This window comes from Perca flavescens, chromosome 14 (genome assembly GCF_004354835.1).
Source record: "Perca flavescens isolate YP-PL-M2 chromosome 14, PFLA_1.0, whole genome shotgun sequence".
Classification (NCBI taxonomy): Eukaryota; Metazoa; Chordata; class Actinopteri; order Perciformes; family Percidae; genus Perca; species Perca flavescens.
In genome coordinates, this window is record NC_041344.1 from 4,313,469 (window position 1) to 4,328,319 (window position 14,851).

The following is a 14,851-nucleotide window of genomic DNA, read 5'->3' on the forward strand; positions in this document are numbered from 1 at the left end:
TATTGATGGGAATGAGCTCAGTTGGTAGAGCGTGCGCCCATATGAAGAGGTTTATTCCCTGGCGCAGAGGTCGCTGGTTCGAATCCGACCTGCAGCAGGTTTACTGCATGTCTTCTCCCCCCTCTCTCCCCTTTCATGCTGTTCTGGTGATTAAAGGCAGAAATGCCCAAAAAATAATCTTAAAAAAAAATAAATATACGTTTTATGATAATAAAGAGGCGTGGTTTATTTTATAGGATGTGTACCTGCGTATCTGGGTCCTATAACTATGATAAATAACAAAAGATGTATCCTGGGATTCATTTAAACTTTAATTTGTTTGAAAAAGTAATCAATAAATTTTTTTTTAATTATTTGTCTACAAGAGACAATTATTTCTGAGACAATTAATTGTCCAGCAAAACTTTGAATTGTTACAGCTCTAGTCATTTGCTTGAGTGCACAGACGGTGACTCTGAACTATGAACTTCACAAGACTTTAAGAGGAATAAAGTAGTTACCTTTGCTGCCTCTCATTCCGCAAGCTCCTGTAAATAAAGACAATGTTATTACAGACTGTGTAATTAATCAGGGATGAAGTCAACATGGTGTACATCTGCAGAGGCTTTTCATTGGCTGAGTCTAGTGAATTTAAATACACAGCGTTTAAATTCACAGTTGGAATACTGAATACATTTGAATACAACCTAACGTCTTTATGTTACAGCAGCAGTGTTGTAACTACTTGTAACAGTGTTGTAACGAAAACGTAGTTCCTTTTCAATTCGGCGCAACGTTACTTTTCCCAGGGACAGATTTGACAGCGACACTCAGCCGTGACGGAGGCTGGTGGTAGCGGAGCAATGCTGCAGCCAACGCTAGCTAACTTTTGAGAGTGTTTTTAGCTTCGTGGCGGCGCTCTGAGCGGAGAGCTATGTGACACACGCTACTCCATCGCTGAGGACTGGCGGTTAAATCGGCCGTCCTACAAACCGAGCACGCCAGGCAGACACAAAGCTGACAACCTCACAGACGGATGCGGTGGAGATGGGCTCATACATAGGCTAGGCTATACGCAGCGGACCACTGTGGACTTGTGTCGGTCGCACGGACACACAAGGAAAAGAAAAGAGGCTGCATGTGTCTATGACAACGCACGGACCATCGTGGCTGCGCGACCAGTACTACAAGTAGATATGGACATTACACACTAACACCGCGTAACGCCGATGACCTGCCGATGTGCATTCAACCCACGCTGGACTCGTTCATAATGAATCGGCCATCCCTCTGCGAGTAGAGAATCTGCAGTGTAGCCTAGTTCAGACACTTCACTGATAAAACATAGATTGGCTTTATGGTCAAAGATAGATTCTGTATAATTAACTTCAGTCTCTGCCAGAGACAACTGCTTTTAAAAGTAACGTAAAAGTAACGAGTAAAGTAAAAATTTACTTTCCATAGGGGGTAACTAAGTAAAGTAAAGGATTACTTTTTTTTAAGAAGTAACGAGTAATGAGCAAACACTACTTTTTAAAAGTAACTTCCAACACTGTACAGCAGTACGACTTAAAGTGATATTCGGAAATGAAAATAAAAAAAATAAATAAAAAATGTGATGTAAATGTAATTTTTAGGGTTTAGGGTTATAAGGGCCAACTGCATGGTAGAGAGAAGAAAAAAAAACATGAAATCCTAGTACATTGTCTTGTTCCCCATGTTGATAGCTTGTGTGCAAAGTAAGTCAAACTATCTTATGGGACTTTGGAGGCTTTATAAACAATGCAAACAACAACAAAAAAAGAGGAAATATGCTGTCAGCTTATCTATACGCAGAAGGAAATCTTCCAGTAAAAACATTAATTTTTATTATTATTATTAATGACATTTTATAAGAAAATATATTTATTACTGCAGGTAACAGGTTTACTGTTTACAGCACTGTGTGAGACCTGAGAGAGTTAAGTTCACTGAATTAAGGATTAAAAAACACCTTTGCCACATACTGATTGACAGGACGGCTGTTAGTTGTGACCTTTGAACACATCGTGAAGTCCGCCACAAAATAATAACAGACCTTTGCACCTGATAAAGACTTTACAGCACATCTTAACTTAACGACTGTAAAGACATTAAAGTGCTTATATTATGCTAATTTTTAGGTTCATAATTGTATTTAGAGGTTATATCAGAATAGGTTTACATGGTTTAATCTTCAAAAAACACCATATTTTTGTTGTACTGCACATTGCTGCAGCTCCTCTTTTCACCCTGTGCGTTGAGCTCTCTGTTTTAGCTACAGAGTGAGACATCTCACTGCTGTTCCATCTTTGTTGGGAGTCGCACATGCTCAGTAGCTAGGTAAGGACTACTAGCCAGTCAGAAGCAGAGTTTAATAAAATTAAATATCCATGCATTTTCTTTTACAGAACAATTTGTAACAAATATATTCCACTCCACTGGTATGTTGTTGTTGAAAGAGAACAATGGTTATAGTGCACCTACCAAGTTTGCCTTTTTTATACAAGACAAACAGCACCACCCCGACCCCGAGGACGATGACCAAGAGTAGGCCTCCAATCGCCCCACCAACGATTGGTCCAGAGTCGTTGCCTGGGTGAAGTTTATGATCTAAAACACAGAAAACATTTACATTAGTTTCTTTATTCAGTTCACTTTCAACATCATTTCTGTTTGTTGCGTTACATTTATTAATCTTTCTTGTGGTTTAAGACAAATTCAACTGTGGTGAGGAACCTTTGCGGGTTAGGTTTATGTCAATCATCTGAGACACGTCACTGGTTGCCAGTGACGTTCCTGCAATAAACATGTAAACACGCCAAAAAAGACAAAATGTGTCAACCTGAGCATGTGTGTTGGTGTATTTCAAGCCTGTGTGTAGTATGTTCTAACAAACAGGGGTTTACATGTTAATTTCCCCACTGGGGAGCAATAAAGAACATAAACAAAAGACAATAAAATAAAGTTTCTTACCCCACTCCTTCTCAACATGTAACTTGGATGCCTGATGGATCACTTCACAGGTGTAGACAGACAAGTCACTCCGTAAAATCTCCACGCTGTCTTTTCTCTGGAAGGTCTCGTCACCATTGGGTCGAACGCCGGAGGACACAACTCCGTCAGCTGGAGTTAGAATACGGCCGTTCCTTTTCATGCGCAGGGTGATTTCTTTTGGTAAGAAACCTGTGGCCAGGCACGTCAAAAGGAGGTTTGCTTCAACTTTGGTGTTCCTTGTAAACAGGTGAACCGTCGGAGGAACTGGAAACAAAGAAAAAGGCAAAGTGAGATCATATTTGAAGGGTTTTCATTTCTAATTAAAAAACACAAAAAGTAAATGTTATACTAACACTAGAAACCTGAAACACTGCTGTGACACCGCCTACATTTTGTAACTTTGCGCCTTTTTTCAAAACAAATTTTCTGTCTGTCAGGGGGCATTTGAGCGGTGTCCGTTGGTGACTCTTCCTTATTAGGAACTTTTCTAATATGAACCGTTCTTTGTTGAACTTTAATGCTTTACAAACACCAGCGCAGGTAAGCGCTGTGACTACTCTACTGAAATGATTTTGGAGAAGGAAATTAGATGGTTAAATACATGTTGACTGACATGACAACATTGTATTCATACACTGAACACAATTATGAATGTAACACTTTTGTTTTTGCCCCCATTTTTCATGAGCTGAACTCAATAATCTAAGACTGTTTTCTATGTACTCAAAAGGCCTATTTCTCTCAAATATTGGTCACCAATCTGTCTAAATCTGTGTTAGTGAGCACTTCTCCTTTGCCGAGATAATCCATCCACCTCACAGGTGTGGCATATCAAGATGCTGATTAGACAGCAGGATCATTGCACAGGTGTGCCTTAGGCTGGACACAATAAAAGGCCACTCTAAAATGTGCAGTTTTACTGTATTGTGAGCCATCGATGGCGTCTGGCACTTTGGAGAGGTGCTCTCTCTTCACAGATGAACCTTAACCCTTGTTTTGTCAGTTGTCTAAAACAACAAACGTTTTTGTGTAAATACAAATCATTTCAAGACCAGTTAGTTACAAGTTTCATATTTTGATAACCTGCAGTCCTTCCAATACTAAAGCTACTTCTATTATCTCTAGAGTAAATTAATACATACTGGCTTGTTCTAGCTGTTTTTGTCCATAATTGATGAACTTCCCCAACCAATCGATGCACTCGTTCTCCAGGTAGCCCTTGGTGTATTCTTTTAGGACCTGGACTTCGTCCCACTTTCTCTTGGTCTGGACTGCCGCGTCAGTTGGGGCGACCCAGACGCTGTTGTCGTCGTCGAATGACAGGAAGTCGTTTCCGTCGTAGCTGTACATGTCCACACCGCGTCGGAACTTCATCACTCCGTCCCGGATATTGGCTTCACAGCCGTGCATCCACTGGAGAATATGGGTGTCTGAAAGCAAAGTGAAGCGCAGGACAGTGAAACATGCCTACATAGACATTGAGGTGGGTTTCTAGGTTTCCTGGTTAAACATTAAAGAATTTAACACCAGACTGAAAGGTTGTTTGCCCGGTGGCAAGTGTCTTTGTTCCTTTTGGCAGCATTAATGTAGAGCCCAGTAGTTTCTGTGATACCAGAATCATGAAATTGAGAATTAAAAAAAAAAAGTTATATGACAGATTCTATCAGGCCCAACATTAAAGCTACATTTACATTGCTACGTTTTGGTTTAAAAACAAATATATTTTTGCTAAGTTCCCCCCTCTCATTCCCCCTGCTCTGATGTTTCCCCTCCCCCTCTCATTCCTCCATCAGATTCTCGTGAAAGCAAAATTGTTTCTTAGTTAACAAATGATTAAAATGCAAAGAAGCAAAAATTACAATTAAAACTGGGTGATTTTACGCAGACTAACAGGAAGACCATTTTCTGGCCCAATAACAGAACAGCTTTATTGTTGCTGGAGATTTATTATAGCCGGTGATATCACCGTCAGTATAAAGTGTTTCCCAGACGAGTCTTACCCGTGTCATTCTGTCTCATTCGTTCCTTCAGGATGTTGATGTTGACTTTGAACCACTGCTGCTTGCTCTGGCGGGACTGGGTGCCTTTGTCCCAGTAATCCGCAGGCAGTCTCTCTTTCATCCAGTCCTGTTTGGGAACTTTCTTCTGGTTGTCGCTGTCAAAGTAGTCGATCATCCTGCCGTTGAGCAGACCCATGGCTGTGAACTCGTGGATGCCCGGTAGGTTGACAGGTTTGGAGAAGGCCGTGTAGATGTAAGTGAGGGAATGAATCTCTGAGAGTCACACAGGTAGAAAGACAGACAGATATGTATTAGACGAGGAAGATAAGCACCAGTAGATTTAAGGGCCATCCACACGGAAACGTTTTTTGTGCGCAAACGCACGTTTTGAATCGTTTTGGGCCGACCGTCCAAAAGAATCCTGAAAACCCACTTTTTTGAAACCTGGTCTCAGGGTGAAAAAATTCGAAAACGGCTCTCGTTTGGACGACGAATACGTCGATGATGTTATCGCCACACCCCTCGACCTCTTACCCGCACTAGTGCTAGTGCACTCCGGTCACACACGGCTGCGGTGAAGCTAAGCAAGCATATCCCATCTCCGTGGTCAAACCAGCTCACTTCATCTAAATAGTTTGGTCTCTGCTCCCTGACACTTCCCTCTGCCCTGCCGGTCCTGGATTCTACACACGATATATTGCTAACGTCATGTAGCCAACGTTAAACATCGCTAAAGTAGCTGATCGCTACAGCAGAGACGTAGCTAACGTTAGCTGCTATGGTTGTTTATAAAGTGGAAGTAGACAACTTATCAACTAGATAGCTAATCGGTCTGCTTATCAACTCCTTGAACGGATTACAGTAACTTTTACCACATCTTATTGTAGAAAGGCTACCGCCAGAAAACTGTAGATTATCAAAAAGACATCATTCATGGATCATTGATGTTTGTTTGACTGCCGATGTTAGCTAACGTTAGCTCTGCTAGCTAGTGGGCTGCAATCATGTCCGATGGCAGACAGAATTGCAAAATAAAAGGCAATCCAACAGCACATTATACAACGTAAACAAAGACACGTTTTCTTGCGGCGGCCTTTATAAAATGAGCAGTGGTGAAAGTTGTTAAAGTCCACGGATGCATTAAGAGAACGTTAGTCTAGCTAGTCATGTTGTGATGGGAAGTGGAAGTGACTATGCTCTTCTTCTCCGTTTTTTGGTGAATTTCTGTAGCAGAAACAGCGCCGCCTATAGGCCTGGAATATGAAGTAGCGTGTTGAGTCATTTACAAATGGATTCGTTTTGGATGCAACTATTCTTGAAACAAATCCAGGGAAGACGGGTAAAAAAAAAAAAAAAAAAAAAAAAAAAGAGATTGTTTTGGTACGTGGCCTTAGTGAGACCTATCCATCCAAATATTTAGGTACAACATGGGTCCAAAGGCTTTGACACACAAATGGAGAACTGCATTGCACTTAGGGTTGGGTAGCAACGTAGATTTCGGTGCCACTGAAAAGTCTGCGCTGCCCTCAGATGCTCTGAAACAGGCAACAGAAGCATCGCTGCACCTGACGCTAGTTAACGCTACACTTGGCAGCGGGTGACGTTAGCCTACTGTTAGCTAGCAGCTAGATTAAACACGGTTCAAATGCTGACAGCTAATGTTTGTGTGTGTGTCTGTGTGTGCGTGCGTCTGTCTGTGCTTGTCTGACTGTCTGTCTGTGTGTGTGTCGGTGTCTGTGTGTGTGTCGTGGCTACGTGCATTAAGCACAAGTAAAGCGTGACTTGCTGCACAGATGTGTATCTCTTCCTGTCCCACTTCCTGTTTGGCCTCCAGTGTGAACGCAGCTCGTTAGAAAACTGTGGTGAAGTTTCACACTGACACAATAAAGTTACGTGTGTGTGTATTTGTCTGTCAATAAGTATCAAGAAATCGCCGTACTGAAATGTCAAAGATGCGTTAAAAGTATCGACATGAAGGACAAGTCAGACAGAATCGAGAAAGAATGAGGAAACCAAAACTACAATTAGTATAAAACATATCTGAGGGTTGCTTCTTGGTTACACTATTGACATAGGCACTCACACACACACACACACACACACACACACACACACACACACACACACACACACACACACACAGACAGACACACAGAGACACGCACAGGAAACCAAAACTCAGAATAGCAATCCAACTGTGTGTTTATGAGCCACTTCTTCTTCTCTCATCACGTCAGAGTTATCTCAACAATGTTGTCTGTCGGCTCGCTGATGCCAATCTAAAGGGTGGTGCTGCTTGGATCGAGCCAACGTTATTAAAAAGGTAATTATCACTCAAACACATCTGCAAACCTGTCATGACGGTAACTTTCCACCCGTCATAAACAGATCACTCTGATCCCTCAAGCAGGAAACCCCTTTAATTAATAAAAACTAAATGTTTACAACTGATTCTCCTATCACAAACGAGATTTAAAATAATTTAAGAAAGCCAACCGTGAGTAATGTCTCTTATCTTTCTGATAACAATGATAGATCTGCTAAAAAAAACAACTTTTGGGTAGTGTAATTTATAAGAAAACACATTTTAAAAGCTTTTTGTATGCTTTAAAAGCTGTGAGATGAATATAATGCAGTAAAAAAGTACAATATTTACCACTGAGATGTACGAGTACAGCATGCAGTACCTTATGGGTGGGTTTAGTTTATTAACTTCATCTGTAGTTTTCTTAATTTTTGTCCACTTTATGTTGTTTACAGCTGATTGTCAACTTGTTCTGATAGTAGGGCAAATGTTTAACCCTTAACATGTCTGCCGTGAAAGAGGTCTATTACAAAACAATCCCAGGGGCCTAAAGTGTGTGTTGATCTCTCGCTTTTCTGTCTTGTGACAGGTGATCATTAAACATCTTTTAGGTTATTGGACCGGCCAGTTTGACAAAACAAACAATTTAAATAACTTGAGAGTCTTCTTTGGGTTTTAGCAAACTAAGATGTTTCACCATTTGATATACAAAGACAATGTGATAATGACAAGGTTAAGGTAAGTATAAGTAACAAGTTTAACTGGAAGAAGAAACAGGAACAGATAATTTAGCATTCTTGGTTTAACCACATTTTCATACTTCTTCAAATAAAGGTACACTAATTAACATTCTGGTGTTGAGCACACTTGGCCAAACTTTGAGCAGTTTCTGTCCAGAGTTCACATTTATACACACAAACGCACACGCAGAAAACACACTGTTTTTGTTTTGTTAACTGTTGTATGTAATTATGATTGTAATGTATATTCAATTATTGTTTAGGACCCCCTCGAAAACGAAATGGTGCATCTCAAGGGGTTACTCCTAATAAAGAAATTTTCAACACACACAAAATCTTGTCCACACCGATAACGACAGTAAACATAACCAATATAGCTTTATGTTAACTTTAACTGAGTCAGTGAGATCTCCTTCCCATTTTCTTACCAACACTGTGCAGGTTTTTATGAACCAAATACTTTCTATTTGTTGTAAATAATATAACATATAATATATTATAACGGGCTTGTTTTGTTGTTATGTGCAGCAGTTTGTAAAAAATGGAGTGTGAAAAATGCTCCTTAATAAAAGATTATTATTATTATTGTTAATAACTAGTTTCATACTGACGCCATGTTAGAGGCCTAACGTTACACGCAGCCTAACGTCACATTAACAACAACTGACAACCTCGCGGTAAAAAATCCATTTCTCCTGGTTTGTTTTGATTTAGTGAAGCTATGGATTAAGTCTAAATTAACGTTTAACAAACATGAAAACAACTCAACGTCCAATTTAACAACACATTAAACTGAAATAATGAACAGAAATACGAATTTTAAAGACGTCACAACTTGGGTCTTTTTTACTTTCACTTTTAACGACTCACACGAGCGTGTTGAAAAACTCTCAACTTACCGCCGTTTACCGCCAGTCCTGTCCCCAAAAGGACGAACACTGCGAAGAAATACATTTTCACGGAACCAGACTCTTCTCTCGCTTTGAAAACTCAGTTTAATCCGCCGGTTGGACCGTGTTTTTGGGCTCCGTGTCGGCCCGCAAACCGACTGCTGCCGTTTCCTGCTTCTTCTGTCTGCATGACGCATTCAGGGGCTGCTCGTTAATTACAGACGTATGTCGCAATCATTTGACAGCTACATTTTTGCTGCATTGGATCATATTCATTTCCTAACATACCTAAACTATAAATATAAAAACTACAATATAAATACAATCGTCTGTACTTTACTTCCATGTACTTTTCACGTTATAGTAACACTTTTTTAAATGTTAAAACCTCCACTAAAAACATGTTTTTTTAACAATTTCAAATACATTGCACACACTAAATGCCATATACAGTGTGGCTTTTGTTAGGGGGGCACTGATGGACTCACTTTTTGTTGACCAATAATTTATTTCTGTCTTTAAAGTGTCAGAAATGTAAAGAAAAGACCATCTCAATTTCCCTAAAGTCAAAAGTGACATATTTACTTTTTGTTTTATCCAATCAACCAAGGGCGTAACTTAGGGTCAACATTGGCGGGGTTGAGATCTCCAACTATCTAGGAAAGTCCCGGGACATGTCTGCATGTCAGTGAACGCAGCACGACTGCAGCTTCCTTGTTTATCACATTGTGTTTTAGGTGTGTTTTGTTCAAGAACAGTGTGTTTACTTCGCAATCAATTCAGTAAGGCAATAAGTCTGCAATTCTTCACTCTGAAAAATCGTCTAGTTAGCAAAACAACATAACCTAATATTATATTTATATATGTACATTATTTTAAAAGATAAATACAAACAAATATGTTATATTGTTATATAAGGCCACATATAGTTAAAATTAACTAAATATGTTTTATGTATTGGATAAAGACCGGCGCACGCCCTCCCTCCGTGCCCGCCAGTGCCTGTCATCCAGTAACAAGGGACTTTTTGCTGGCGGAGCTGCAGCTTCCTTTTTTAGGCGAGTGATGAACGACATGAGTATAGCGCGGAGTGATTCAGCGGAGGAAATAAACAGTTCCGAGGTGTTTATTCCTCCGCTCACATGCCCGGCTGTCCAAAATAAGAACCAAAGAAAGAATCCAGGCATAAAAAGCGTTATTTGTGGTCCTGCGGAGGCTCCACGCACAGCATTCGCCGTAGCCTACGTAATTAGGCAGCAGAGTCTCTGCAGTGCAGATACAGACACCACCACACACTCACATCTAGTGGGTCACAATAATGATGATTGAGAGGGACTACTTTTGTATAAGTTTATAACGTAACATTGTTTTTTGAGGAAAGCATTGTGCACATTATAGCTTAAGCTTTTATTTATAACGTTACAGATAGTTAAACCGTCATATTTAACTAACGTTAACGGATTAGAGAAGTAATTTAACGTTAGCAAACGACGTAAACAAGTAGTTAGCTAGCTAGCTAAAAACGTTAGCCGTTGACGTCTTTAAACCGTTGGTTGTAACGTTCTTCTTACTAACGTTTGCCACAATTGTACAACTTACCGCCTCCAGTCGGCTCTAAGTTCAGCCACATAAATGGCAAAAACAAAAATATCCAGGCTTTTGGTTGACTCATGATCTTAAAAATCGGGGAAACTTCTGATAAAAAGGAGAAAGATAAACTGCCGAGCTGGACGTAGCTACGTGGTCTGCTTTGTTGTCACTGCCGCGAATCATCCAATCAAAAATTCAGAATAGGTTGCTAGGCAGATTACGTTACGGAAGGTTGTCAGACAGGCAGCTCAGCAAGCACTGGATAGAGGAAGTAGATCATATTATCAGCGGCGGAAGAAGTATTTAGTTCTTTGTAAAACTGAACTGTTTAATTTATAACAAAACATGTATATTAACATATTTTTAAAGCTTTCCGTGTGCTTTTAAAGCAACTAAAGCTGTGACATGAATATAATGCAGTAAAAAGTTACCACTGAGATGTTCAAGTACAGTATGAAGTACCTTAAATTTGTACTTATTTTGCACCACTAGTCCGATGACACTGAATCAAACATCCAAATCAAAAAATCTGTTGAGTTTTGTATTACAACTCTCTTCATTCATATATTTGCTAGAGGTGTGAATCTTCACTGATCTCCCGATTCAATTACGATTATCATGACAGCGACTCGATATCTCGATGCATCACGATGCGTCAAATACATTTTTCTATTAAAGCCATATAGGATATTTGAATGGACAGAATGCATTAAGATACTGTATAGTTCAATATAATACAGTTTTCTATATTACTTCATATGGTTATGTTTTCATCCAAAAATACAAGTAGTAACATAAACAATCTTTTTTATTTAACAAAGTCTACAGACAGACACACACACACACACACACACACACACACACACACACACACACACACACACACACACACACACACACACACACACACACACACACACACGTTTGTTTTATTATCTTTGTGGGGACCCGCCATTGACATAATGCATTCCTTAGCCCCTTACCCTAACCTTAACCTTAACCATCACAACTAAATGCCTAACCTTAACCCTTACCTAATTATATCCCTAATCCTAAAACCAAGTCTTAACCCTCAAACAGCCCTTTAAAGTTGTGGGGTCCAGCATTTTTGACCCACAAAGCTGTCGGGACCCCACAAGTATACTGTATTCCCCCATGACCCCACAAATACAGTTAAACAAACACACACACACACACTTCATAGGTTTTCAAGCTTGAAAAACAAAACATTCTGCAGTGCTCTAATATTAAATAAATTGGATACATAAAACTACAGCACTGAGCACATATATATACAAAACATAACAGAAAAATGTAAACAGAAATGTTGTTAGGTCTACATTAAAGTGTAAACAGAAATAAGTATACATTTCAAAATAAAGACACTATTATAAAATATATTTTAGGCCTAGCCCACCTAAGGTGTTTCATCAACGTGTACTAGAGTCTATATCATAGGTCTAGATGAAACGGGTTAGGCTACTGAGAATGTTATTTTTCATTTGAATGTTTATACCTCGGCCGGAAAATTAACGAGCGACATCTTTGCGTTATAATCGATTATGGTCGGCCACTGGATCGATGCTGCATCGTCCATGTCCGCATCGCGATGCATTGATTATTTGATTAATTGCAACACCTCTTATTTTTACATATACTGTATAATATATTACCGGTCAAAAGTTTGGGGTCACTTAGAAATTTCCATTACAGACAAGCTGAGATCAGTTGCATTGTGTTTTTACCCAGTCCAGTAGTTTTCAGATTACATTATGTGCTTACATAATTGCAGAAGGATTCTCGACTGTTGTAGAAAGAAGTGGCTGATCTTTAATGCAATATCTAAATTACATTGTCCATTATCAGCAACCATTCATCCCATGGTCCAAAGGCACATTGTGTTTACTAATCTGATATCTTGTTAAAAGGCTAACTGAGAAAAAATTGGAGAGCCCTTTTTGCAATTATGTAAGCACATAATGTAATCTGAAAACCTAACGTTAGCATTTGCACCGCTCCACATAGCGCTCTAGCTAGGATACTGTAGCAGTAGCTGTTGTTATAGCAACAAAATCTGCTTTTTGGAAACTAAACGCTGCCAGTTTATTTTTTTACTAAAAATGCGCCCTTGTCAACATTTTCTTGTCAAAAAAGACGGCAAGCGTGAACATAGCCTAAAGAAGTTATTTACGTCTGTTAACCGGGGTATGAGAACTCTGACTTTAGCCGGGGTTAGGTGTTTACATTTTAAAAACTGGGGTATTGTTATAACCCCGAATATAATCAAGTTTTTAAACTGTATAACACACTGATTCATCACGCTTGTTTCACACCAATGTTTCTCACAATGCATTTTGGTAGAAAACACTCGGCAGGGTATCTTTACTCAATTAATTGTTTGTTTGTTTGTCATGTAGAATTACAAAGACTATCCAACACAATATCTTAAAGCGAAAGTGATATCTGATCAACAAAATTATTTACTTTTCAAACACATAAGACAAAAGAAAAGCAGAAAATTCTCACGACTGAGATGCTGGAAGAACGGGGTGTTTTGCAATTTAGTTAAAAAAAAAAAATGATATAAATGATTGTCAAAAGTTAGCAGTAATGCGGTCTATAAGAACTATCAGAATCAACATCTCCCTCTGCTCCTCCTCCTGCCTCTCCGAAGTCCTCGAAGGCCTCCAGAGAGGAGAGGCACCCTGGTGCACTCTGGGAGTCGAGAGCGACTGGCTGGCGGTGAGCAGAGCGAGCTGCAGCTGGTCGATGGTGCTGGTGTTAGAAGAGAAGGGCTGTGATTGGTCGGGCGGGGAGCACGATGGGGACGGGGATGGGGAGCCTGTCGCCAAGGATTACGCCTCTCTGGGGACGGAGGGCGAGTTGACCTGACATGTTGGCAGGAAGGTCTGAAAAGTCTTTCGCTGTACGTTTTGTTGGTAAATGTGAGAAGTTTGAGTCACACACACGTCTCGCCTTCATAACATAAACAAGGAAATTAATTTGACCCGTTCTCCCTCCCGCTTGGTCAGTGGCTGCGTCCCGGCTGTCAATCAATGTCTTCCAGTGATGGGGGCCCCTGATTGGACCAGGCCTGTAAGCAACCGCGTACCCTGCTTACCGATAGTTACGCATCTGAATCACTCAATTCTCATTGGCCACCCGCCAAAGTGGCAGGTAGATTGACAGTGTTACCCGCCAATTGCAAAATTCACCTGCATTTGGCGGGTGGACTGGTGTTAATTTCATGCCCTGGATATAACTATATTTTAGTGCTGATCATTTTGTTTTCATAGCTACAAAGTTCTACATCACAAGACCACATCGATGCTGTTTGAATATTGAAATTCATTCATCTTTAAAGACCCCGTCCCCTGAACCCTTTATTCAGAGACAGTTGATGCATTTTTTGAGCCTTTATATGTACTTGTTGTTGATTTCCAAATTCCCCTTTTTATTTTATTTATCCCAAACTGAAGTTATTACTCTGATTGGTCCTGAGCATTGTCTTCATTCTCCAAGGGGGCATTCTGACTCAGGGCTGGGATTTTTTTGTCGCCTGCAGGGATGAACAGAGGTGAGTGAGTGAGTACATTATGTCAACAGATACTAAAAAGTGTTGAAGTTTGATGCAGCTTTCAATCAGTGGATAAAAGATACTCACGTTGGAGGCCAGAGTCAGTAGAGGTACGAGAGCCTTTCCTGTAGAGAGATTAATTTGAGCCTGTAAAGAAAAAGACAATGTATTTAGATATATATATATATATATATATATATATATATATATATATATATATATATATATATATATATATATATATGTGTGTATTCTCTACACACACAGAGACATGTTTTCTTATGATACTGTATGTACTACAGCACCTCACTTCATCATCTGCTGCTTGGTTTAACACATCTACATAATGTACAATCACACTTTGGCACATAAAAAAAAAAAGAATCACATAATTCTGAAAAAAACCCACATCATTTCATCATTTAGATTTGGTTTGATAAGACTTTCGGGTTTCCTCCCACTAACTATAACAATGTAGATATAATCTATAATCTATCTATAATTGCAGGAACGTCTGTCTGTCTGTGTGTGTCTGTGTGTGTGTCAAGTGCCAAGTTTGACGTTGTTTGGATAAGAAATGCAAAAGATATCGTTAAATATACATCGTTAAATATATATTTATATATATATATATATATATATATATATATATATATATATATATATATATATATATATATATATAGGTAAAAGAAGCACACATTGGCTTTTGCTGCTCTGGCCACTGGCCACTCCCCCTCTGCTCACTGAGTGCA

General features: G+C 39.5%; 2 protein-coding genes across 3 annotated transcripts in view; both read right to left on the reverse strand.

Moving 5' to 3' along the window:
- Positions 1-404: 404 nt before the first annotated feature.
- LOC114568762 (H-2 class I histocompatibility antigen, Q10 alpha chain-like) lies at positions 405-10,728 on the reverse strand. 2 transcript variants are annotated; one of them, XM_028598416.1, is made up of 6 exons: positions 8,939-9,126; positions 4,995-5,267; positions 4,137-4,424; positions 2,974-3,258; positions 2,485-2,610; positions 405-527 (listed from the first exon to the last, which is right to left on the reverse strand). In XM_028598416.1, the coding sequence occupies exons 1-6, from the start codon at positions 8,991-8,993 to the stop codon at positions 469-471; spliced, it is 1,086 nt and encodes a 361-aa protein (XP_028454217.1). In that variant the 5' UTR covers positions 8,994-9,126; the 3' UTR covers positions 405-468. The 2 variants fall into 2 exon arrangements, with proteins under 2 accessions (XP_028454217.1, XP_028454216.1); XM_028598415.1 differs by lacking the exon at positions 8,939-9,126 and adding an exon at positions 10,529-10,728 and having other exon boundaries at positions 409-527.
- A 3,273-nt stretch (positions 10,729-14,001) lies between these two features.
- LOC114568523 (H-2 class I histocompatibility antigen, Q10 alpha chain-like) overlaps positions 14,002-14,851 on the reverse strand; it is a 20,215-nt gene continuing 19,365 nt past the window's right edge. Inside the window, exon 8 of the mRNA XM_028598138.1 lies at positions 14,002-14,078. Coding sequence (XP_028453939.1) covers positions 14,002-14,078 — 77 coding nt within the window. The remainder of the gene's footprint in view (positions 14,079-14,851) is intronic.